This window comes from Neomonachus schauinslandi, chromosome 15 (genome assembly GCF_002201575.2).
Source record: "Neomonachus schauinslandi chromosome 15, ASM220157v2, whole genome shotgun sequence".
Lineage (NCBI taxonomy): Eukaryota > Metazoa > Chordata > Mammalia > Carnivora > Phocidae > Neomonachus > Neomonachus schauinslandi.
This window is the reverse complement of record NC_058417.1, coordinates 39,306,598-39,333,608: the sequence shown is the minus strand read 5'-3', so window position 1 is coordinate 39,333,608 and position 27,011 is coordinate 39,306,598. Positions and strand designations below refer to the sequence as shown.

Sequence of the window (27,011 nt, the reverse complement as noted above, 5' to 3'; positions counted from 1 at the left end):
GCTCTCAAGGGCTGCTCAGGAATTGGGCAATAATGGCATTTTGCTCAGGAATTGGGCAATAATGGCATTTTCTAAGCAAATTAATCACTGTCAGTCTACACATTGTTTGTTGAACATCTACTATGAGTAAGACACTGAGTTGACCACCCTGAGGAAATATGAACAAATAAAGAGGGCTCTTGCTTCAAAGAGGTTATAATGTATTTAGGGAGATGAGGTATAAATAAGAAAAAAAGTCAAATAGTACATAATGTAAGCAATATAAATATAAAAGAAATGCCACAAGTAGTTAAAAATAGTTGAAGATTGTAAATCTACTAGGAAACATGATGCAATTGTCTTGTCATATATTTAAGTTACAAATAAATAAGCTGTAAAATATTCACTATTTTGTGAGGAAAAATGTATTGTGTGTTTATGCCTAAAAATTATCTAAAACATTATGCAACAAAATCTAAGAGTAATTGGGGATAATATTCAGTTTCTTCTTTATATTTTTCTTAATTACATAATTTAAAAACGAACATATATTTTCTTTTTAATGGAATGTACTGTCTAAAACCTGTATCTATTTTGGGAAAAATATTTTTTTTAAAAGATTTTATTTATTTATTTGAGAGAGAGAGAATGAGAGAGAACACATGAGAGGGGATAGGGTCAGAGGGCAAAGCAGACTCCCTGCCGAGCAGGGAGCCCGATGCAGGACTCGATCCCGGGACTCCAGGATCATGACCTGAGCTGAAGGCAGTCGCTTAACCAACTGAGCCACCCAGGCGCCCTATTTTGGGAAAAATATTTAAACCTTTCTCATGATTATGCTCTGCTCTTAAAAACCTACCTATCAGAGTCTAAATGGATTTAAAGCAGATAATTAGCAGCTATTTGTACTCGTAAGAAGTATTTTATTATATATAGAGGAGAATACCACTATGCTATATATGGTGGGCTTTCTGATATCTTTAAACTCTGATTAAATTATTAAACACTGATTTGTATTTTAACTCTTCAGGATCATCTCAACTGAATAAAATAAGGTGGCAATTTGATATGTCCCAATTAAGAATTTTTAAAAATTGTTAGCAGTTTCAAATAACAGGTATAATTATTTTTGCCCATTTGAATAGACAATTGAGAATTAAGAACACAAGACAATATTTTCCATGTTAAAATTTGTTCATGATGTTATTGTTGAATGTTCGCATTAAATAAAGACCTAGCATTAGTAATACAAAATATGTTGCCCCTCACCACCAGGAGTCTGTCTAAATCAGTTTTAAGGCTTTTTTTAACAGACGTTTTTTTAAGACCTCACTTTGTGTTGCACGGACTGTGGGGTTCTCAGTATGGTTCAGGTCACTATCCACAATTCTGACACATATTCTTCTTGTAGGTTCTACAACAATAACCTAACTCCCCTTTCCAAAAAATTGGTGTTAAAAAGATGGAGCTCTATATCTTCCTTCCAGGCATTTTTATTTTATTTCATGCTATTAATGAAACTCTCCAATGGATAATCTTATTTACTATATATTCTGTGGTAACTTAGCAAAGAGCTGACCATTTGTCATATCAAATATGTTCATCTTTATTCTAAATTCAAAACTTAAGAGTTTATAAGGCACCCACAGAAAATGACTTTTAAAAATATATTTATTTTGTCAATTATGCCTCAATAAAGCTGACAAAAAATGAAATCCCACACGAAAAAATATATATATATATATATATTTAATAAACACGAAACAGTTGCTAAGTGCCAGGCACTGTTCTTAGTGCTTGACAAATAATAGCTTATTTAATGTCACAACAACCTGGGTGTGTCCTATCATCAGCCCTCATGGCCCAAGCACACATAGCCAGTAAGTGGCCAAGTTTTCAGTGAAGGTTATCTAGTTTTAGGATAAATGGCATTAAAAAGTGCCGTGTGGCTTGCCACCAATGTCAAATCACAGAGTTCTGTGGCATAAATTACTGAAATATGACCCATATTTTCTCTGCCTGGAGATGAAGTTGCTTTTTTTTTTTTTAATTTCATTTATTTGTCACAGGGAGAGAGAGCATAAGCACAGGGAGCAGCAGGCAGAGGGAGAAGCAGGCCCCCTGCTGAGCAAGGAGCCCAATGCGGGACTCAATCCCAGGACCCTGGGATCATGACCTGAGCCGAAAGCAGATGCTTAACTGACTGAGCCACCCAGGCGTCCTTGGAGATGAAGTTTAAATATGGGTTAGGGATGAGCATCTTAGACTGAGTAATACTAGAACTGCTTACTGAGAGACTCACGGACCCTCTTTGTGGATCTTTACAAGGGGGAAAAAAATCTCTTTGGAATGATTTTGGATCAAAAGTGTTTAGAGTAATTTGTCTTGTTAACTTAAGGTTTTATGTATCTTCCAAAGAGGCCCCCCTTTGCATAAAATGTGATCATCATGAAAACCCCCAACAACATGAAAAATTATGAGACAATGTGCCTTGAAAAGAGCTAAGCACAAGCAACAAAAGCAAAAATCAGTAAGTGGGACTACATTAAACTAAAAAGCTTCTGCACAGCAAAAGAAACAATGCACAAAATAAAAAGGTAACCTACCAAATGGGAGAAAACTTTTGCAAACCAAATATATATCTGATAAGGGGTTAATATCTGGAATATATAAGAAACTCCTGCAACTCAATAGCAAAAACAAACAAAAAGCAAACAGAAAAAATTGAAAAATGGGCAGAATATTACTCAGCCATGAGAAAGGATGAATACCCACCATTTGCACTGACATGGATGGAACTGGAGGAGATTATGCTAAGTGAAATAAGTCAAGCAGAGAAAGACAATTATCATATGGTTTCACTCATATGTGGAACATAAGGAATAGCATGGAGGACCATAGGGGAAGGAAGGGAAAAATGAAGAGGGGAGAAGTCAGAGGGGGAGACGAACCATGAGAGACTCTGGACTCTGGGGAAAAAAACTGAGGATTTCAGAGGGGAGGTGGGTGGGGGGATGGGTTAGCCCAGTGATGGGTATTAAGGAAGGCACATGTTGTGATGAGCACTGGGTGTTATAAACAACTAATGAATCATTGAACACTACATCAAACTGTTGGCTAACTGAACATAATAAAAAAACAAAAGGAAAAGAAAAAGGGCCAGAGGACCTGAATAGATGTTTTCCCAAAGAAGACATACAGAGACCAACACGGTGTCCAATATCAGTAATTATCAGGGAAATGCAAATCAAAACCACAATGAGATATCACCTCACACCTGTTAGAATGACTAGTATAACAAGATAAGATATAATAAATGCTAGTGAGGATGTGGAGAAAAGAGAACCTTCCTTGGTGCACTGTTGGTGAGAATATAGGCTGGTACAACTACTGTGGAAAATGGTATGGAGACTCCTCAAAAAATTAAAAATAGAACTACCATATGACCCAGGCAATCCCACTTTTGGGTATATATCTGAAGGAGAGAAAAATCACAATCTCAAAGAGGTATCTGTACTCCCACGTTCATTACAGCATTATTCACAAAAGCCAAGGCACTGAAGCAATCTAAATGTCCAATGATAGATGAATGCATAAAGAAAATGAGATATATGTATATACACACACACATATGGCATATATATATGAATAACATATATATATGATGTGTGTGTATATTCCAAGAGAAGTCTTGGAATAACTGTGTTTTGTAAATACATAATGAAGTATTACTGAGCCATAAAAAAAGAATGAAACCTCACCATTTGTAACAACATGGATGGACCTTGAGGGCACTATGCTAAGTGCAGTAAGTCAGAGAAAGGCAAATAATGTATGATCTCACATGTGGAATCAAAAACATTGAATTCAAAGAAACAGAGAGCAGAAAGGTGGTTGTCAGGGGGTGAGGGTAGGAAAAATAGGGAGATTTTGGTCAAATGATACAAACTTTCAGTTACAAGGTGAATACCAGGGATCTAATGTACAGCATGGTGACCACAGTTAACAATACCATATTGTACATTTCAAAGTTGTTATGAGAGTAAAGTTTTAATCTCCTCACCATAAAAATAATAACAACAAAATCATAATTATGTAGGGTAGGGTGAAGGATGTGTTGACTAACTTTATAATGGTAAGCACTTTGCAATATACACATGCATCAAATCATCACAATGTACACTTTAAGCTTACACAATTTTATATATCACTTTTGTCTCAATAAAGCTGGGAAAAAGAAAAAGAACAAAAAAGAGCAGAATACACAAGTTTTTAATCTTGGCTCTGGTTACTGCTTTGAAAAAAATCATGTGTGCCCATGGACAAGAGAAAGAACATGAAATGTGAGAGAGTCAAAGGTCTCCATTGATGAGACCACGCTTCATTCCTCCCTCTTCTGTTTCCCCAATTATGACTATATGTTCAGTCAGTTTACATTCCTTTTAAGTTTTGAAATTATGTTTAAAATTCCATGGGGATTTGGGGAGCTTTAGCTCCTGGGGCTTGAGGCACATTCTTTTGAATGATGGGAATGATCCTAAAGTGACCCCCACAAATCCTATTTGGTAAATAATAAGAAGGGAAAAGCTGAAAAGTAATGAGACTTCTTCCCCCATGCAAATCTCCAAGAGCCTCTGACAACCCTTCCCAAGAAGGAGTGTCATCACAGAATAGCTGTGCAGCCTCCTACATACCTCCTCTGATCAATGTATTGTCTATGTCTGCAGTGCTGGTTGAAAAACCTCCATCTTCTCACTTAGTCATAGTGCCCATGTCCAGTATATTAAGAAAAAATTTCCCGTTACACAATTCTTTATCATACACACAAGAAAGGCAAATATAAAAAATGTCATGTCTCAGAGATAAATATCAACATTCCGTGGCCAGAAGGACCATAGTTGCTCAAACTTGAGCTAGAGAAAAGAAAGGGGGAAAAAATGAAACGTGGCTGTGGATATTTTATTCCAATACTTGTCGGGCTCTGGTTTACCTGAGCCTGGTTTACCAAAACAACCTTTCGCTTTCCCATACAAGTTATCGGAGCTGGAGTCTTATTCAAGGTACATGCATTCTATTGTATCAAGTGATATGTCAATACAGTTCCAAGAAGTTCACACCCAAGGATATGTCTAATACCTGTTTGATTCAGGGCATCTCCTGGGGGTCAAGTACAGGATCCAGTCACTGATCTAGAAACCCCTATATGTTTAATTTCTTTTAAAACTTGCAGTTCCTTTAGGACCATTTTCCCCAAGATTCATCGGTGCTATCTACCCAAAATAAACATCAAGAGCTGCTATCATCTCAAATGACTGTGAGTGCTTAGATTTTGATGATGAACAGCATGAATATATCCATATTTAGGAATGCAACAAGAGTTCTTTAATGAGATCATGAGTATGTCACAAGCAATGCAATCATTAGTCAGAACAAAATTCTACTTAATTGGCCAAAAGATAAATGGTGTGGGCGGGTGGTCAGCAGCAGCTGGCCAGGGTATATAAAGGCCCCAGAGCCCGACAAAGACATTCACACCTGACAACACCCAAATCCTCTCACCAGTCCAACCCAAACCAACCCCAGACATCACCATGTCCGACTCCTGCTGCGGCTCCACCTGCTCCTCCCCGGGCTGTGGGGGAGGCTACTGCCAGCCCTGCTGCTGCCGTGACCCCTGCTGCTGCCGCCCCGTGTCCTGCCAGACCACCGTGTGCCGCCCCGTGACCTGCACCTGCCGCTGCACGCGCCCCATCTGTGAGCCCTGCCACCGCCCTGTCTGCTGTGACCCCTGCTCCCTGCAGGAGGGCTGCTGCCGCCCCATCAGCTGCTGCCCCACGTCCTGCACGGCCGTGGTCTGCCGCCCCTGCTGCTGGGCCTCCACCTGCTGCCAGCCCATCTCTGTGCAGGCGCCCTGCTGCCGCCCCCCCCTGCTGCCAGCCTGCCCCCTGCCGCACCACTTGCAGGACCTCCCCGTGCTGCTGAGAAGTACACTGACTACCTAGAACAAGCAATCAACATTCTGAAAAAGTCATACTCCCACCTCTACCTAACAAACCTCCTGCCCTGAACCATCAAGACCCAAGTCAACCAGAGGATGAATGGAAATCCAGGCTAATCAATTAAGACTTGGGCTATTCTCAAGTCTTTGTAACAGTATCAACTCCCTTCTTCCCATTGTAGATCTTAGGTTTTGTGGCATGCTTGTTTTCTAATAAACTTCTCTTCTTTGGCCTAGCAAATACACATTTGGTTTTACTTATTCATTCTAATTTTTTTCATTAAATTTAAATAAAATGTATTGATTGCCTACCATCTGCAAATCACAGGCTAGATGGTTTACAATAGAAATTAAAATGGAGTTAAAAATGTTCCCCTAAGAAACTTCTAGGGAGATAAATGAAAGTCATAATAATACAACTAAAAATTAGAAAATGAAAAAAAGTACAACACATTTTGGTGTCAACAGAGAAATCACTATTGAATGGGAAGAAAGACTGAAAAGGGAGCTAGCATTTTATATGGGTTAAGATTTCAGCATGCAGATCTAAGGGAAGATGGCATTCTCAACACTGGTAATAGTATGCACAAAGGTAGAGAGAGAGGGATTGTTCAGAGGATAGTTTGGCTGGGAACACTGGACATATGTAGAATAATAATGGAAGATAAATTTGAAAAATGTGTGTGAATACTAACCAAAGGAGTATGCCCTTAATGCAATAAATACTAAGGAGCTGTTGAAAGCCTTGGGGCAAGTGAATAGAGGACAGGCATTGGGCATCAGGATGATTCTTATGGTAGCTGCTTATCAAAAAAGAAGGCCAAAGGCTAGACATAAAATGGCTATACAGAAACAAATCAAGAGGCCATTGTACTCGTCCAAGTGATACACAATAAGAACTGACCTAAGATGATAGCCATGGAATAAAGAAGACACCAAGAGTATGGCAGACATAGAAACCCAGAAGGTATGTTACCTAATATGAATGTGGGAAATAAGAAACAAGAATTAAATGTGTTATTGCAGCTCTAGAGAAAACTCTTCTGGTCAGAAGACATTTAAAAGAATCTAAACATATTCATGCTTATTTACTGTGTGTTTAAAGTTACTACTCCATAGCATTTTTGTTCACTAATATTTCTATTCTTGAGCTATTATAAAGTATTTTTTTAATAGGAAGCAAAGCGTTTTAATAATTAATTGATCCTGGAAAACAGCATGGATAAAATAAAATGAATTGATGTAGGAGGGAGCGACAGAAGTTTTATACCCAGCTCTTCTGGCTGTGTGCTGTGTGAATAAAGCAAGTCACTAACCTCTCCAAAATGCAGCCGGTCCTGGACTCAGTAGTATTCTAACATCAACTGATGTCAAGAGGAAATTAAAAGCAGTCTGTACCACAACATCAGTGTTCCAACTTAAAACTATGAGGATGGATGGTAGTATATTTGACTCTTTTCCTTGATTCATCCCTCCTATCAGTACTACAATGATTTGTATACTAGAGCAAGATATGAGACAGACTGAATCTTGCTTTCTGCCCAGCCCTTTAGTGCTCTGTGCATAATATATGATTTAGTAAACATTTACTACTTATAAAAACAATGATGTCAGTTTCTTTTTTTTTTTAATGATGTCAGTTTCTATAACTATACAATCAAATGTTTGGACAAGGTGATTAATTTTTTGATCTCTGATATTTGATGATTCCTTCAACCACTTTTCAACTTCATACCTATAGTCATGGTTATCATATGACATGAACATCTTTCTTGACAGTAGCATGAATCACATTCTAATGTAATTCTATCGCTGCACAAACCAAAACTTCATAAAAAGCTAACCATGTGCTTCTATTCAAGATTGGAAGGAAAGAATAAACCAAACACAAGTAGCAATAATATGCTCTTTTGGTTACCACTTTTTTTTTTTTCATTTCCCCCCATGTAACCCTACACATTCCTCTTTTGACAACACATTCTTTCTTTTGACAACCACCAAAATTGTTTCAAATTTATTTTACTGAAATTTACATACAGCTTTCTGGCTGTGTACTCTGTAAATGGAGCAAATCACTTACCTCTCCAAATTATAGCCATTCCTAGATTCAACAGTATTCTAACATCGACTGATGCTGAGGGGAAATCAAAAGTGGTCCGTACCACACCAATCCCTTTACACTTATACCTTAAGATATATTTAATCTCTTTGCTCTTATACCTATTGAATGATATTTGATCACTCATTTCCTACACTGCCTTATATACATTGTAATCCAGAAAAAGTATCTCCTAACTCCTGCTTTTTCTTTTATTGATTCCCCTTCATAAATTCAATTGTCACGCTCTTTGGTCTAATATCATTTCACAGGACACATGGCGTAGTTACATAAAATGATAAACTGAAAATAAATCCCACCTTTAAGAAATACTGTCCAGATAACTCACATAGCAGTGATTTTTATCTTTCATAGAAAAATATAAATTACACTTAAAATTTTATGTGATATTTTCCTAATTACTGGCTACAAATTTAGTCCTTCTTTTAAATTCATGCTAATAAAATATCCACAGTAAATTGGGATGGAACAGTTTTTGTTCAACAGGTCTTCCTGAGTGATATTTTCTCAAGTCAATGTGTGAAGTTCAGGAGAGATCATGGAAATTGGAGAGATCCAATTTCTGGAAAAATCTATGAATTTCTATGAATGTGAAGTTTATCAGAGTTTCTATCTGGCTGATTGTAATAAAAAAATATAAACACAGTCTTACATAAAAGACAGTCAATTGTTAATAATTTTTTTCTGGAGACTTGAGTTTGGTGAATATGACCCTAAAATCACATCATCTTATGAGTGAGAGTCACTTTGTCAGGTGATGTGATCGTAAATGCAGAATGGAAGCTGAGACTTGAGGAGAAATTACAGCATTATTTGGAAATGAAATAACTATTTCTACCAAGGACAAAAACATTTAGTGAGTATTAGCTGAGCAATAAGGAAAAACCAATCTGGGGATGCATTTAAAATAACTCGATATTTGAACAATCAAAGGACTCTGGAAAAGCTTGTTTAAAGAGTAACAAGATAAAAATGCTGCCCATCACAAACACAGGAACCAGCCAAGACCTATAAAAGGCCCAAGTGGAACAAGCAGCTCTAACTCAGAAAGTCCACCAAGCAACCCAACTCTCAACCCAGCTCCTGACCATGGCCTGCTGCTCCACTAGCTTCTGTGGATTTCCCACCTGCTCCACCAGTGGGAACTGTGGCTCCAGCTGCTGCCAGCCCAGCTATTGCCAGACCAGCTGCTACCAGCCCAGCTGCTACGAGCCCAGCTGCGGTGGGACCAGCTGTGGCACTGGTGGTGGCCAGGAGGGTGGCTACGGAGCTGTGAGCTGCCGAGTCAGGTGGTGCCGCCCTGACTGCCGCGTGGAGGACACCTGCCTGCCCCCCTGCTGTGTGGTGAGCTGCACACCCCCAACCTGCTGCCAGCTGCACCACGCCCAGGCCTCCTGCTGCCGCCCATCCTACTGCGGACAGTCCTGCTGCCGCCCAGCCTGCTGCTGCTACTGCTGCCAGCCCAGCTGTTGTGAGCCCACCTGCTGAAAGCCTTCTAAAGGAATCCTGAGAAACTGGCACGAGCCAATGTAGAGTCCCAACAAACTTCTGAGCGCTAATACCCACAATCCAGCTTGCAAACTCTTGTCACATGGCTACATAATTTTCCTAAAATGTGAACTTATAATTGAAGACCAAAAATATTTCATAAACCTGGTTATGAACAGAAGTCCTACAAGGTTAAGAGGAATATGTAAAACTTTACTATAAATATCATCTGAAATAGTTCAACAGCTCATTGGATTTGGGATTTAATAAAATTTTTATTCTTCAGTGATGAAGTCATTGTTGGAGCTTTTATTTGGAATTTGTTATTGCTATCGGGGTACTTGGATTTTTCAAAATCTCAATAACTGTGATATGGCAGTATGGTTTTTCTTTATTTTTGTCCTTTTATAAAGGTCTTTAAAAGATGGTTTTCCTTTGTTTTACCATTAAATGGTCCAATATTCTGCAGCCAAAATCTATGATTAAAAGAATCTATCAGTATTTAGAAATTATTTCCCAAGGTCCTCACATGTGCAAACTGATGGGCTAGGTGTTCCAGAAGATCGATTTTACAAAAAAGGAATTTTTATGTCATTTAGCTTCTTGAGGTGTTACCAAATCTATTCATTTCATTCATATAGGATTCTGTGTACAATTCTTTCAATTATCGAGGGTATAAAAGAGTAATACATAGTTGGAAAGACAGTAAACACAAGATTTCAAAGTACTAGCATAAGATGTAAAGGCATCCCGAGTTCTTGTTCCCACTTTGTAACTAAGAATCCATGGATTCTTGAGCAAGGCCCTTCACCTCCCTGGGCACCAGTTTAGAAAGCCTGGAAAATAAGAGAACTGACTTTCATTGCTTACAACATCCCTCCCAGGCATAGGATGGATTATTTCCTAAACAGGTGATGCACTGACAATTAGAGTCTTAGATGCCCAACAGGGAAAAAGTATTCAATGGTCAAATAATGTTGCATGCGTTTTCACCATCTTGAAGGTTTATAAAGCACATTAGAAGGATTGCTTAGCCCGGTGATGGGTATTAAGGAGAGCACATACTGCATGGAGCACTGGGTGTTATACGAAAACAATGGAATGTGGATCACCACATCAAAAACTAATGATGTATTGTATGGTGACTAAAATAACATAATAAAATTTTAAAAAATTAAAAAATTAAAAACAAAGCACCTTAGAATATTAAAGCAAGCTCTATAACTATTACTCCCAAACTGATTTAGTCAGGGAATTTATTTATTTATTTATTACTGACTTAACATCCTGTAACACTAGTATTCCTCAAAATATACTTTGGAAAATGATGAAAAGGAATTCCAACTAATGTTTCTAAAACATCTATACAGTTGTTTCATGTATTGTTAAGTAGAAAATAAATATTCATTACAGGAATGGATTTAAACAAGCATGATACTGACATTCACTATGCCCATTCTTATACACAGTGCGTCTAAAACATGTTCAACACTCTATGTCCCTCATATACTACTCTCTTATCTTCCAACAGATTAGGAAGACGTAGGTTGGATGCACCTTTGACTTAGAAGGCTTCAGCTTGGAAGCACCAAAAGAGCCAGGTTGACATTCAGAGAGAAGATCTTATTACTTGATTTAGAATAAAAAGTTGGGGATATTCAACCGGTTGGTATATCAACCACATCTTATCACTCAGGAACCTAAGTAAGGCAGAGGCAACTGAATTAGAGAACTATTTAAAATGGATTTTAAGGAATTGAGAGACACCCCAAAATTTACAGTAAAAAACCCAGAACATTGATCTCTTAAAGAAAAATAACTCAAATATTAGTATCTATAAACAGAAGGCAAACATGGAATAATAAGAGACAAACGCATCCTTTCTTCTTGTGGTACTATTTGGTCTGGGCCCCATCGCTTAAATGAAGTAATGAAAACCAAAGAGAATACGCATAGTAATAAAATAGTTTTAAATGTAAAGTTACTGGCATTCTTTTCTCAAAGAAGACCACAGATGGGGATATCCAGCATTTAAACAGGACAGAAAATCTAACATCACAAATGATTAAAACTTCTTACTCTATTTGTATTAGAACCAATCAATAATTGGATTTAAGTGGTAAGAGGAAATAATTTTATTTTCTTGACTTATTTAGGGAAGATAAGGGAATATTCAGATTAATCTGTGGCAGAAAAATAGAATTCTCAAATTTTAAGTGTCATACCTTATGTGATGGTTTAATCTTATATATCATCTTGACTGGTTAAAGGGATCCCTAGATAGCTGGTAAAACATTATTCCTGGCTGTGTCTGTGAAGGTTTTTACAGAAGGAATTAGCATATGAATCTGTAGAATGAGTAAAGAACATTGCCTTCACCAATGTGAGTGGGCATCATCCAATCCATTGAGCCCCAAATAGAACAAAAAGGCAGAAAAGGTGAACTGTTCTATGGCTCAAGCTGGGACATTCATCTTCTCCTGCCCTCAGACTTCAGTGCTCCTGGTGGGACTTCTTAGGCTCCATATTTGTGTGAGCCAATCCCTCAAAATAAATCTCTTTCTACCTATTTATATATATCTTACTGGTTCTGTTTCTCTGGAGAACTCTGGCTAACACACCTAATAATTCTCTGAGGGCAACTAAAGACCAGAAACATGAAAACTGAGTTAAGTTTTGCACCGAGGGAGATGCTGTAAACAGTGCCACACCAGAAAAGCCAGAAATGGAGAACTAACAGACAACACTACTATCTCCAGTGCCCTTATGAGGAGGTATTTCAACTCCTCAAACATATGAATTTTTTTGCAAGGGGAGATAAACGTTTTTATTATTTACCATTTATCAAAATCAAATATTCTACTGAATTTAAATATGAATTAAATAGCTCCTGAGATTGTAATGGTGATAAATCTACATATTCCAAACATCCACAGTAAAAATAAATCAGCTAATCAAAGAATCTGTGATATAGATTTGCTTAAGGAAAGGAAGCAAAAAATTCACATACCTTTTAACTCACATTTGACATGGGATTTGAAAATGTCTTAATTCTGATTTGGGAAGAGTTATGATCTTAACTCAAAGCTGTCATTTCTGGAGAAGCAGAACTAATTAATATCTGGTATTCTGGTTCAAACTCTGTATTTTAACTTCCATTTCCCTATAACAGAATCCATACTCAACGAAGGCCAGGTCACCTTTCACTGTACCTACACAAAAGCTTCATCTTCATCCTCATCAGTTGTTTCATTCAAATTATATTAACTTTCAGCAAGTTGGACTAGTTTCTAATATGTACAGTAAACTGCATACGGCAGATCTAACACACCATAGTGTGTCACATGCTCCAGTGTTAATACACTGGGTATGATTTTAATGCAGTTAAGGACATTTAAATCTAGAAGACATCCTAATATCAAAGTTTAGATGAAGTCACAAGTCAAATGGATTAACCTTTTTAGCACTCGAGATTTTCTCGAAGTGTGATTATGGAGTTAAAAAAATAAAAATTTCCAGAGAAGTCCTAATAAATAGTGTTATTACTCATCCAAAGCTCTGCCTTTCTTCCCTTGACTTTAAAAAAGTTTGAAAGTGGACAAATTTTTACATCTTTCTTTTACCCTTTGATTTTCTCTAGAACAATTGCTTACATGGAAAACAGAGTACTGACTGTAGTGGTTGAAAGAGTTTACGCTGGAGTCAGATGATGTGGGTTCAAATTTCAGATTCACCACTTGCTGCTGTGAGCCTGGGCAAGAGATGTAAATCTGTTTGAGGCTTGGTTTCCTTATACGGATGATGGGAGTAGCTATAGGCATGGCTCATAGGACTGCAGTAAAAATTAAATGAACTGATAAATGTAAAACAGAACCATTTAAGCACCTAAGTGCTCCAGGAATTGTGATCAGTAACAATTCATCCACATTTCTCAGTCCCCCTAAAAAGCATCCCTTTCTGGCCAGCTGGATCACTTTGCTTCATAGTCAAATTGAAGATGAAAAAGATAAAGGGGCAGTGGTTGACACTGGAGCCATGATGCTGGGAAATAAACTGTCATGTGAGACCCAAGGGCCCGATTATCAGGGTCAACACTTAGTAATACTGACACTCCTTAAAGGTGAGGCATCAATTATTCATAGGGCAATGACCAAATTTTAACAAATATGGGGGATTATGGGTTATGTACCAAATGAACGCCAATAACTACTTAGCTGTGGTAAAGAATCTTAATTGAAGACCAAATAAAATGAACTTATAAAGGCTTTCAGAGGTTGAACAAATAACTCAGGAATAGGGCAATTATTATTCAGAGACAGATTATTTATACACAAACAAGGAAGAGATTTTGAGAATTATGTAAATCATAGCTAGTCAAGGCTTATAAAAGGCCCAACACGGAAGTCACCACCAAAACTCAAAAACTTCTCTTAGCAACCCAACTCTCAGCCCAGCTCCTGACCATGGCCTGCTGCTCCACAAGCTTCTGTGGATTTCCCACCTGCTCCACCAGTGGGAACTGTGGCTCCAGCTGCTGCCAGCGCAGCTGCTACGAGCCCAGCTGCGGTGGGACCAGCTGTGGCACTGGTGGTGGCCAGGAGGGTGGCTACGGAGCTGTGAGCTGCCGAGTCAGGTGGTGCCGCCCTGACTGCCGCGTGGAGGACACCTGCCTGCCCCCCTGCTGTGTGGTGAGCTGCACACCCCCAACCTGCTGCCAGCTGCACCACGCCCAGGCCTCCTGCTGCCGCCCATCCTACTGCGGACAGTCCTGCTGCCGCCCAGCCTGCTGCTGCTACTGCTGCCAGCCCAGCTGTTGTGAGCCCATCTGCTGTAAGCCAGGCTGCTGATTTTGAAGTTTCAGCTTCCAAATCAATTCATGAACTAATTAGCTCTTCCATCATCCATGGAGCACTAACAAATTCTTGAACTTTTATTTGGTTTTTGTTGTGGGGGATACCAAATATTTGGGCCTCAGAGACCTATCTGATTCCATTCACTTCTGGAAAGACCTCGATCTCCCCAGTGAGGTTGCCAAAATACAAATTTAACTCAAGAAATTGCCTTCAGCATGCATTTCAATCTACTCTGTGACTCAGTGCCACCGATGCCGCAGAATCATCTGTCCTTCTCAGATATGTTCACCTCCTACACACCACCATTTTGCAAACTGCCCTTTTTATGAAAAGGGAGTAATATACCAAGGTCTATTAAATTATATCTATTTGGTGCAGCAAACATACCTCTTTTTCTTCACTGTGTGTGTTCGTGATACGTGTTTCATAAAAAGTCACAAAAGATTTTAGTCTGTTTTTGTTATCCCACACTGCTTTCTAGGCAATTTGACCACATCTAATGGAGGTTAATCCCCATAAAAAAATACAGCAAAGGCAGTTACACAGGGCCTCAGAAGTGGCACAGGCTCTATTTCCATATCCTGACCTCACAAAGTGCTTTCATAACCAGAAAGTTATAGAAGTCAGGAAGCAACTCTGAATCCAGAGCCAGAATATGATGTATTTTTTTCAAGTCTGTTAGAGGAATGCTCTTTCAGGCCATCTTCAAACTGTGGGAACATATGCTAATATATTATACTCTTCCATTTATACATAGCCTTGCAGAGTAAAGCAAGAGAGCTACAAGTTGGGGAAGCCTCTCTGAGGAAATATGCTTTTGGTTAGATGGAGAATTCTACTTTTTCCCCTGTTTCTAAAATGAAAGTGAAGATAATAACATAACTAATTTGGTTTAAAATTTTCACTTAGAAATACATACATTTATTATGCATACACATGCATTTATACATAATACACAATGAAGGAAAAAATAATATACAATGAACTTATACATATCTAAACAGAGCATCAAGAAATGCTTCATAAATCTGGGTAGTTTTTGGAAGGATCAGGATTAATTTGTGGTTTCTTGGACTTAGAACTGGAGAGAGCCAGGAGTTCCTGGGTGGCTCAGTCAGTTGAGTGACCAACTTGGTTTCAGCTCAGGTTGTGATCTTGGAGTCCTGGGATTGAGCCCTGCATGAGGCTCTGGGCTCAGCTCAGAGTCTGCTTAGGACTCTTTCTCCTTCTCCTTCTGCCCCTCCCCCTGCTTGGTCGGTCGGTGTCTCTCTCCCCCCCCCACCCTCACTTCTCCCTCTAAAATAAATAAATAAATCTTAGAGAGAAAAGACGGCAGAGGAGTAGGGGACCTTATTCCAACCGGTCCCCGGAATTGAGCTGGATATCTACCAGACCACTCTAAACACCCACGAAATCAGCCTGAGATGTAAGATCTGGATCTCTACAAAACAGAATATCACAGGCAGTTGGTTTCGAGGTACGAAGCAGGGAGCGTGATTCCGCAAGCAGATATCGGAGGATAAACGGCAGTAGGAGGGAGTCTGGCTGTGGGGATCTGACACCGCCAGTGAGCGATAGCCTCCCGCGCTGGGGACGGGGCACAGACTCACAGACCTGTAGCGGCTGGAAAGGACTTTAGATGGAAACTAGAGCGGTGGGGCCGTGCGTGGGAACTTGGGGCGGCTGGTGATTTTTAGAAGCACAAAGGACAGAGACAAGCCCAGACCTGGAGGCGAGGACTGGGAGAGCTGTGGAGGGGCATGCAACCCAGGATGCTGCATGGACAGAAATGGAGATAGTGTGGCCTGGAGAGCTCACTGAAGAACAGATTGCGATGTCTCTGCTCTGAGGCAGAGGGTTGGAAACGATCTCTTCTGTTCTGACTCTTGGAAGAGACGTGGAAAGCTGCCAAGGAAAGCCACCAGAGAACAAAAGCCCCAAAAAACCGGTTCCCACTGAGCCCATCCCCTGCCACAGGAGGCAGGGCAACTCTGCCCAGACAGGGTTGCCTGAGTAACAGCATGGCAGGCCCCTCCCCCAGAAGACAGGCTGGGAAAACAAGAGGCCAGCAACCCTAAGGTCCCTAGAAAACAGGTGCATCTTGCTTGGGTTGTGGTCAATAATTTGGACTCTATACATTCCCTCAACCACCCATCAACAGAATGACTAGGAGGAGGGACCCCCAAAATAGGAACAACTCAGAGATTATGACTTATGCCATAGATTTACAAATGGATTCAGATATAACCAAGATGTCAGAGATGGAATTCAGGCTAGCAATTGTGAAGACAATAGCTAGAATGGAGAAATCAATGGCAACAGACAGTCTCTAAAGGCAGAAATGAAAGCTGAATTGGCAGAACTTAAAAATGCTATCATTGAGATCCAATCTAATCTAGATAATCTAAGAGCTAGGGTAAGTGAGGCAGCAGAATGAATTAGTGATATGGAAGACAATTTAATAGATAAAAAGGGAAAAGAGGAGGCCAGGGTAAAACAACTCAGAATCCATGAAAATAGAATCAGAGAAGTAAGTGACACCATGAAGCATTCCAATGTCAGAATTATTGGAATCCCGGAAGGGGTGGAGAGAGAGAGAGGACTAGAAGATATATTTGAGCAAACTGTAGCTGAGAACTTCCCTAATCTGGGGAATGAAACAAACATTCGTGTCCTAGAGGGAGAGAGGACTCCTCCCAAGATCAAGGAAAACAGGCCAACACCCCAGCATGTAATAGTAAAACTCACAAATCTTAGAACCAAGGAAACCATCTTAAGGGCAATTAGGGGGAAGAGATTCCTTACGTACAGAGGGAGGAATATCAGAATAACGTCAGACCTATCCACAGCGACCTGGTAAACCAGAAAGGCCTGGCAAGACATATTCAGAGTACTAAACGAGAAGAACATGCAGCCAAGAATACTTTACCCGGCAAGGCTATCATTTAGAATGGATGGAGAGATGCAGAGCTTCCAAGAGCAGCAGAAACCGAAAGAATATGTGACCACTAAGCCGGCCCTGCAAGAAATATTAACAGGGGTTCTATAAAAGGAGAAAGACCCCAAGAGTGATATACAACAGAAATTTACAGAGACAATCTATAAAAACAAGGTTTTCACAGGCAACATGATGACCATAAATTCGTATTTTTCAATAATCACTCTCACATGAATGGCCTAAATGCTCCCATAAAATGGCATAGGGTTGCAGATTGGATAAAAAGACAGGACCCATCCATATGCTGTCTACAAGAGACTCATTTTGAACCTAAAGATACATCCAGACTGAAAGTGAAGGGATGGAGATCCATCTTCCATGCCAGCAGACCTCAAAAGAAAGCTGGGGTAGCAATTCTTATATCAAACAAATTAGATTTTAAACTAAACACTGTAGTTAGAGACCCAGAAGGAGACTATATCATTCTTTTTTTTTTTTTTAAAGATTTTATTTATTTATTTGAGAGAAAGAGAATGAGAGACAGAGAGCACGAGAGGGAGGAGGGTCAGAGGGAGAAGCAGACTCCCTGCCGAGCAGGGAGCCCGATGCGGGACTTGATCCCGGGACTCCAGGATCATGACCTGAGCCGAAGGCAGTCGCTTAACCAACTGAGCCACCCAGGCGCCCGAAACTATATCATTCTTAAAGGGTCTATCCAACAAGAAGATCTAACAATTGTAAATATCTACGCCCCCAACATGGGAGCAGCCATCTACATAAGCCAACTGTTAAACAAAATAAAAAATCATATTGATAATAATACGTTAATTGTAGGAGACCTCAAAACTCCACTCTCAGCAATAGACAGATCATCTAAGCAGAAAATCAGCAAAGAAACAAGAGCTTTGAATGACACACTGGACCAGATGGACCTCATAGATATATACAAAACATTCCACCCTAAAACAACAGAATACTCATTCTTCTCGAGCCCACATGGAACTTTCACCAGAATAGACCACATACTGGATCACAAATCAGGTATCAACTGATACCAAAAGACTGAGATTATTCCCTGCATATTCTCAGACCATAATGCTTTAAAACTGGAACTCAATCACAAGAAAAAATTTGGAAGAAATTCAAATACTTGGAAGCTAAAGACCACTCTGCTCAGGAATGTTTGGGTCAACCAGGAAATCAAAGAAGAACTTAAACAATTCATGGAAACCAATGAGAACAAAAACATATCGGTCCAAAACCTATGGGATACTGCAAAGGTGGTCCTAAGGGGGAAATACATAGCCATCAAAGCCTCGCTCAAAAAAAAAAACAGAAAAATCCCGAATTCACCAACTAACTCTACACCTTAAAAAACTAGAGAAAAAGCAACAAATGATGTCTAAGCCACGCATTAGAAGAGAAATAATTAAGATTAGAGCAGAGATCAATGAATTAGAAACCAGAAACACAGTAGATCAGATCAACGAAACTAGAAGCTGGTTCTTTGAAAGAATTAATAAGATAGATAAACCACTGGCCAGACTTATCCAAAAGAAAAAAGAAAGGACCCAAATTAATATAATTATGAATGAAAGGGGAGAGATCACGACTAACACCAAGGAAATAGAAACAATTATTAGAAATTACTATCAACAGCTATATGCCTATAAACTGAGCAATATGGATGAAATGGATGCCTTCCTGGAAACCAATAAGCTGCCAAGACTGAAACAGGAAGAAATTGACAACCTGAATAGGACAATAACCAGTAACGAGATTGAAGCACTGATCAAAAACCTCCCAAAAAAACAAGAGTCCAGGGCCTGATGGATTCCCGGGGGAATTCTACCAAACATTCAAAGAAGAAATAATACCTATTCTCCTGAAGCTGTTTCAAAAAATAGAAACAGAAGGAAAGTTTCCAGACTCATTCTGTGAGGCCAGCATTACCTTAATCCCCAAACCAGGCAAAGACCCCATCAAAAAGGAGAATTTCAGACTGATATCCCTGATGAATATGGATTCCAAAATCCTCAACAAAATCCTAGCTAATAGGATCCAACAATACATTAAAAGGATCATCCACCACGACGAAGTGGGATTTATCCCCAGGATGCAAGGGTGGTTCAACATTGGCAAATCAATCAGTGTGATAGAACACATTAATAAGAGGAGAGAGAAGAACCATATGGTCCTCTCAATTGATGCAGAAAAAGCATTTGACAAAATACAGCATCCTTTCCTGAGTAAAACTCTTCAGAGTGTAGGGACAGAGGGAATATTCCTCAGTTTCATAAAATCCATCTATGAAAAACCCACAGCGAACATCATCCTCAATGGGGAAAAGCTGAGAGCCTTTCCCTTAAGATCAGGAACACGTCAAGGATGTCCACTCTTGCCACTATTGTTCAACGTAGTACTAGAAGTCCTAGCAACAGCAATCAGACAACAGAAAGAAATAAAAGGTATTCAAATTGGCAAAGAAGAGGTCAAACTCTCTTTTTGCAGATGACATGATACTTTATGTGGAAAACCCAAAAGACTCCACCCCAAAATTACTAGAACTCATACAGCAATTCAGTAATGTGGCAGGATACAAAATCAATGCACAGAAATCAGTTGCTTTCTTAGACACTATCAATGCAGCTGTAGAAAGAGAAATTAGAGAAACAATTCCATTTACAATAGCACCAAAAACCATAAGATACCTCGGAATAAACCTAACCAAAGAGGTAAAGGATCTGTACTCTAGGAACTACAGAACACTCATGAAAGAAATTGAAGAAGACACAAAAAGATGGAAAAACATTCCATGCTCATGGATCAGAAGAATAAACATTGTTAAAATGTCTATGCTACCCAGAGCAATCTATACCTTCAATGCCATCGCAATCAAAATTCCAATGACATTTTTCAAAGTGCTGGAACAAACAATCCTAAAATTTCTATGGAATCAGAAAAGACCCCGAATCACCAAGGAAATGTTGAAAAAGAAAAACAAAGTTGGGGGCATCATGTTGCCCGCTTTCAAGCTATATTACAAAGCAGTGATCACCAAGACAGCATGGTACTGGCACAAAAACAGACATATAGACCAATGGAACAGAATAGAGAGCCCAGATATGGACCCTCAACTCTATGGTCAAATAATCTTCAACAAAGCAGGGGAAAAAAATGCAATGGGAAAAAGTCTCTTCAATAAATTGTGCTGGGAAAATTGGACAGCCACATGCAGAATGACACTCGACCATTCTCTAACACCATACACAATGATAAACTCAAAATGGATGAAAGACCTCAATGTGAGACAGAAATCCATCAAAATCCTAGAGGAGAACATAGGCAGTAACCTCTTTGACATCACCCACAGCAACTTCTTTCAAGATACATCTCCAAAAGCTAGTGAAACAAAAGCAAAAATGAACGTTTGGGACTTCATCAAGATTAAAAAGCTTCTGCACAGCAAAGGAAACAGTCAACAAAACAAAGAGTCAACCCACAGAACAGGAGAAGCTATTTGCAAATGACACTACAGATAAAGGGCTGGTATCCAAGATCTATAAAGAACTTCTCAAACTCAACACCCAAAAAACAAATAATAAAGTCAAAAAATGGGCAGAAGACATGAACAGACACTTCTCTGAAGAAGACATACAAATGGCTAACAGACACATGAAAAAATGTTCATCATCATTAGTCATCAGGGAAATTCAAATCAAAACCACATTGAGATACCACCTTACACCAGTTAGAATGGCAAAAATGGACAGGGCAAGAAACAACAAATGTTGGAGAGGTTGTGGAGAAAGAGGAACCCTCTTACACTGTTGGTAGGAATGCAAGTTGGTACAGCCGCTTTGGAAAACAGTGTGGAGGTTCCTCAAAAAGTTAAAAATAGAGCTACCCTGGGTGCCTGGGTGGCTCAGTTGGTTGGGCGGCTGCCTTCGGCTCAGGTCATGATCCTGGAGTCCCTGGATTGAGTCCCGCATCGGGCTCCCTGCTCGGCGGGGAGTCTGCTTCTCCCTCTGACCCTCCCCACTCTCATGTGCTCTCTCTCATTCTCTCTCTCTCAAATAAATAAATAAAATCTTTAAAAAAAAAAAAAAATAGAGCTACCCTATGACCCAGCAATTGCACTCCTGGGTATTTACCCCAAAGACACAGATATAGTGAAAAGAAGGGCCATATGCACCCGTTCATAGCAGCAATGTCAGCAATAGCCAAACTGTGGAAAGAGCTGAGATGCCCTTCAACAGATGAATGGATAAAGATGTGGTCCATATATACAATGGAATATTACTCAGCCACCAGAAAGGATGAATATCCAACTTTTACATCAGCATGGATGGGACTGGAGGAGATTATGCTAAGTCAAATAAGTCAAGCAGAGAAAGTCAATTACCATATGGTTTCACTTATGTGTGGAACATAAGGAATAGCATAGAGGACATTAGGAGAAGGAAGGGAAAAAGGAAAGGGGGGGGGAAATCGGAAGAAGAGATGAACCATGAGAGACTATGGACTCTGAGAAACAAACTGAGGGTTTTAGAGGGGAGGGGGGTGGGGGGATAGGTTAGCCCAGTGATGGGTATTAAGAAGGGCATGTACTGCATGAAGCACTGGGTGTTATACGAAAACAATGAATCGTGGATCACCACATCAAAAATTAATAATGTATTGTATGGTGACTAATATAACATAATCAAAAAATTTTTAAAAATAAAAAAATTTTTAAAAATTTTTTAAATAAATAAATAATCTTTTAAAAAAAGAACTGGAGGGAGCCGAAGATAATTCTTTTTTATTAAAAATAGTACTTTGGTTAAGATTATAGTGCTTTAATAAAAAAGATTATAGTGCTTTATTCATTAAAGAGTTAATGAAAATCAAGAAATTATAAAGCATGGATAAAGGATAACATGTAAGCAAAGAATCAGTTTCCCCAACATTTCTTCTAGAGACGATCTCCAACCCAGAAGACACCCTTGAACAACAGAACAAAAATGGAAACAAGTTTTGTCCTCTTGTTCCTTTGATTTTAACTACTGAACACTTTCAGGTATCACTACCTAAGAGCTCCTGCTGAGTAAAAAGTATAAAATAAAATGACAAGTGACTTGGGTAAAATGCAAAACTGGCTGTTTATCATTACAATACACTGTCAATCATTCATTCATTCCTTGATTCAACAAGCACTTACTGAGTGCCTACATTCAAGATTGTGCAGAAGGCACTACGTAGAATACCAAAATGAATCAGACATGGCAGATCATGCCCTTAAGGAATGAATGACCTGGTAGAGCAATTACATAATTTTAGCCCTGGAGTGTCTGGGAGATCATCTCATTTTACAGATGAATAAAACAATGTTCAGGGAAATTAAGTGACTTTTCTGAGGTCACAGAATCACTTAATGGTAGAACCGGTTTGAGAAACCTGTTTAGTTTAATTAGCTTAATTTAATTCTCATAATCACCTAAAGCTGGACTCCTTTAAAGTCCCTTTTAGCTTAAAATTCTCTGATTTTTTTAATTCAAAAGCACAAACTAAAAACAATTGTGAATTTATCAATAGGGGGATGCAAACAGAGTATGGTATGATCATATTCTGGAATACTGCATAGTTTTTAAAAGAATGACTAATACATATGGGATAGGCCAAAAATTAGATAACCTAGATAAAATAGATAAATTCCTAGAATCACATAACCTATCAAAACTGAATCAGGAAGAAATAAAAAATCTGAACAGATTTATAATTAGCAAGGAGATTAAATCAGTAATAAAAAAAAAAAAAACCACCTCCCAACAAATAAAATCCCAGTACCAGAAGCTTCACTGGTAAATCCTACCAAACATTCAAAGAAAAGTTAAAATCAATCATCCTCTAATTCTTCCAACAAATTAATGAGGAGGGAACACTTCCAAACTCACTTTATGAGGCTAGCATTATCCTGATACCAAAGCCAAAGACACTACGGAAGAGAAAACTAGAGACCAATAACCCTGATGAATACTGATGCAATATTCAACAAAATACTATCAAACAGAATTCAACAGTACATTAAAAAGGTTACACATCACGACCTAATGGGATATTATCCTAGAATGAAAGGATGGTTCAACAGGAAAAAAAAAATCAATATAATATATCACATAACAGAATAAAAGGGGAAAAACACATGGTTATCTCAATAGATGGAGAAAAAGAATTTGACGAAATTCAACACTCTTTCATAATAAAAAAAAAAAACAGAAAACAAAACACTCAACAAACTAGGAATAAAAGGAAACTATGTCAGCCTAATAAAAGCCAAATATGAAAGCCCACACTAACATCATACACAGTGGTAAAAGACTAAAAGCTTTTCCCCTAAGATTAGGAAAAAGAGAAGGGTGCCCATTTTTATCTGTTCTCTTTATCATAGTACTAGAAGTCCCAGGTAGAGCAATTGGACAAGAAAAAGAAGTAAACGGCATCCAAATAAGAAAGAAAAAAGTAAAATTGTCCCTACTTGCAGATGACATGATATGATATATAGAAAATCCTAAGGACTCCACAAAAAAAAAAGAATAAGAAAATGGTTAAACAAATTCAGTAGAGTTGTAGGATACAAAAATCAATATACAAATCAGCTGCATTTCTATATACTAACAACAATCTATCAAAAAGAGAAATTAAGGGGTGCTGGGTGGCTCAGTTAATTAAGTGCCAGACTCTTGATTTCAGCTCAGGTCATGATTTCAGGGTCGTGAGATCGAGCCCCACATCAGGCTCTGCACTGGGCATGGAGCCTGCTTAAGATTCTTTCTCTCTCCCTCTCCCTCTGCCTCTCCCCGCTGCTCTCTCTCTTAAAAAAATAATAAATAAGGATAAATTTTAAAAAGAGAGAAATTATTAAGAAAACAATTCCATTTATAATAGCATCAAAAAGAATACTTAGGAATAAATTTAACCAAGGAGATGAAAGATCTGTTTACTGAAAACTAGAAGACATTGATGAAAGAAATTAAAGAAGGCACAAATAAATGGAAAAGTATTCCATGCTCATGAATTAGGAGTATCAGTACTGTTAAAATGCCCATACTACTCAAAGCAATTTACAGATTCAATGCAATCCCTATCAAAATTTCAATGGTATTTTTCACAGAAATAGAAAAAAGAAACATCCAAAAATCTGTATGGAACCACAAAAGACTCTGAATAGCCAAATCAATCTTGAGAAAGAGGAACAAAGCTGGAGGCATCATACTTCCTGACTTCAAACTATATTACAAAGCTACAGTATTCAAAACAGCATGGTACTGGCATAAAGGCAGTCATATAGACAAATGGAATAGAAGAAAGAGCCCAGGAAGAAACCTTTATATGTACAGTCAAATAATTTTCAACAAGAGCGTCAAAACCATTCAATGGGGAAGCACAGTCTTTTCAACAAATGGGGCTGGGAAAAGCGGATATCCACATGCAAAAGAACGAAGGTGGACCCTTACATTACACCACACACAAAAATTAATTGAAGATGGATAAAAAACCTAAAGTTAGGAGCTAAAACTGTAAAACTCTTAGAAGAAAACACGGGGGAAAGGTTCATGACATTAGATTTGGCAGTGATTTCTTGGATATGACACCAAAAGCATATACAACGAAAGTAGAAAACACATAAATTTAACTATATCAAAATTAAAAACTTTTGCAAAGGACCAATGAACGAAATGGAAATTCAATCTACAGAAAGGGAGAAAGATTTGCAAATCATATATCTGATAAGAAGCTAATATCTAAAATATATGAAGAACTCCTACAATCAACAACAATTAAAAATTGGGCAAAGGACATGAATGGACATTTCTCCAAAGAAGATAAACAGCCAACAAGCATATTAAAAAATGTTTCATATCATCAGTCATTACAAAAATGCAAATCAAAACCACAATGACATACAACCTCATACCCACTAGAATGTCTAATCTCAAAAAACCCAAAAAGTGCTGGCAAGGATGTGGAGAAATTGGAACCCTTGTGTACTGTTGGTGGAAATGAGCAGCCACTATGGGAAACAGTATGGCAGTTACCCAAAAAACTTAAAATCTGTAAATTGCTTTGAGTAGTATGGGCATTAATCACAATAGCCAAAAGGTTGGAAGCAGCCCAAGTGTCCATCAATGGATTAACGGATAAACAAATTGTGGTATATACATACAAAGGAGTATTATTCAGCCTTAAAAAGGAAGGAAATTCTCATACATTCTATAACATGGATGAATCTTGAGGACAGTATGCTAAGTGAAATAAGCCATTCATTAAAAAGACATACTGGATAATTTCACTTATATGAGGCACCTAGGTTGGTCAAAGTCATCTAAACAAAGAGTGAAAAAGTGGTTACCAAAGGCCTGGGGAGGAGAGAATGGAAAGGTTGTTCTTTAATGGACAAAGAGTTTCAGTTTTGGAGGTTAAAAAGAGTTCTCGAGATTGCACACCAATGTGAATGTACTTCACACTAGTGAACAGTGCACTTAAATGATTAAGATGGTAAATTTCATATTATGTGTATTTCACTATAAATAAAACTTTTTAAAAATGCATATAGACCCCAACTTTTACTTAGATGATCTATCTATCTATGCTGGTTTATGTCTGTAAAAGCAGGGAGAAAGGTGTCAAAGAATATGCACCAAACTGTTAATATTTATTATTTCTGAAGTACTAGTTGTGGAGGGAATGGGTGTTTTGGAGAAGAGAGGAAAAATATTAAATTTCTTTATATGCCTGTGTACTGTTTGACTTGTTAAAACACATATTCATTACTAACATGTATTTTTAATTTAGTAGAGTCAGAAAACAATCTACCAGCAAAAGTCATTAAGGGTTTCAACTGGGAATATGTACACTGATGGTTGAAGGCAAAAATACTGGTTAGAGCTCTTAGTATACTGTAACTTGCACAAACAGATTCTAGAAAGGCATAGTGCTTTGGATGTTGATTAATGTGGATAGCTCATGTTTTGATGACACTAATGTTAGTCATTACAAATCTGAACAAATTCTATTTATGAAGTCCTGATCCTTAATTTAGTGACCACTTAGGAAGAAAATGCTCAATTAGATAAACTTGGCCTACAAGTTAACAAAGGACAGGTATGACAAAGCAAGCCAGGGTTGGCCCAACTCTAGTCTGTCATGTGATTTGCATAAAGAGGTGTTGCTGATTGGCTTCTATAATGATCCAGAGGGCAAAGAAGAAATATAATGAGACTTAACTGAATAATGACCAAAGCAGGCTACTGAAATGCTATTAATAACTTTCTAAACAACTCAGGGATCAGCCAATCAGAGACTTACTTTGCAAATGGTATCAAGGAACAATACTGAATGTCAGGGAAATATGCAGCTCTAGGAAATATATAAAAGGCCAGATGTAGAAGGTGCAGCCAAAACTCAAAAACTTCTCTTAACAATCCAACTCTCAACCCAGCTCCTGACCATGGCCTGCTGCTCCACTAGCTTCTGTGGATTTCCCACCTGCTCCACCAGTGGGAACTGTGGCTCCAGCTGCTGCCAGCCCAGCTGTTGCCAGCCCAGCTGCTACCAGCCCAGCTGTTGCCAGCCCAGCTGCTACCAGCCCAGCTG

General features: G+C 38.6%; 2 protein-coding genes across 2 annotated transcripts; both read left to right on the top strand.

Annotated features, from left to right (window-relative positions):
• Positions 1-5,501: 5,501 nt before the first annotated feature.
• LOC110593105 (keratin-associated protein 2-3-like) lies at positions 5,502-6,214 on the top strand. Its single transcript, XM_021704359.2, is given in 2 exon segments — positions 5,502-5,900; positions 5,902-6,214. Coding segments are annotated over 2 exon segments (390 nt in total). The 5' UTR covers positions 5,502-5,570; the 3' UTR covers positions 5,962-6,214.
• Positions 6,215-9,134: 2,920 nt separating this feature from the next.
• On the top strand, positions 9,135-14,491 carry LOC123326751 (keratin-associated protein 1-3-like). The gene is made up of 2 exons (XM_044921834.1): positions 9,135-9,579; positions 13,959-14,491. Exons 1-2 carry the CDS (start codon positions 9,186-9,188, stop codon positions 14,429-14,431), a joined length of 867 nt encoding a protein of 288 aa, XP_044777769.1. The 5' UTR covers positions 9,135-9,185; the 3' UTR covers positions 14,432-14,491.
• The last annotated feature ends 12,520 nt before the right edge of the window (positions 14,492-27,011 follow it).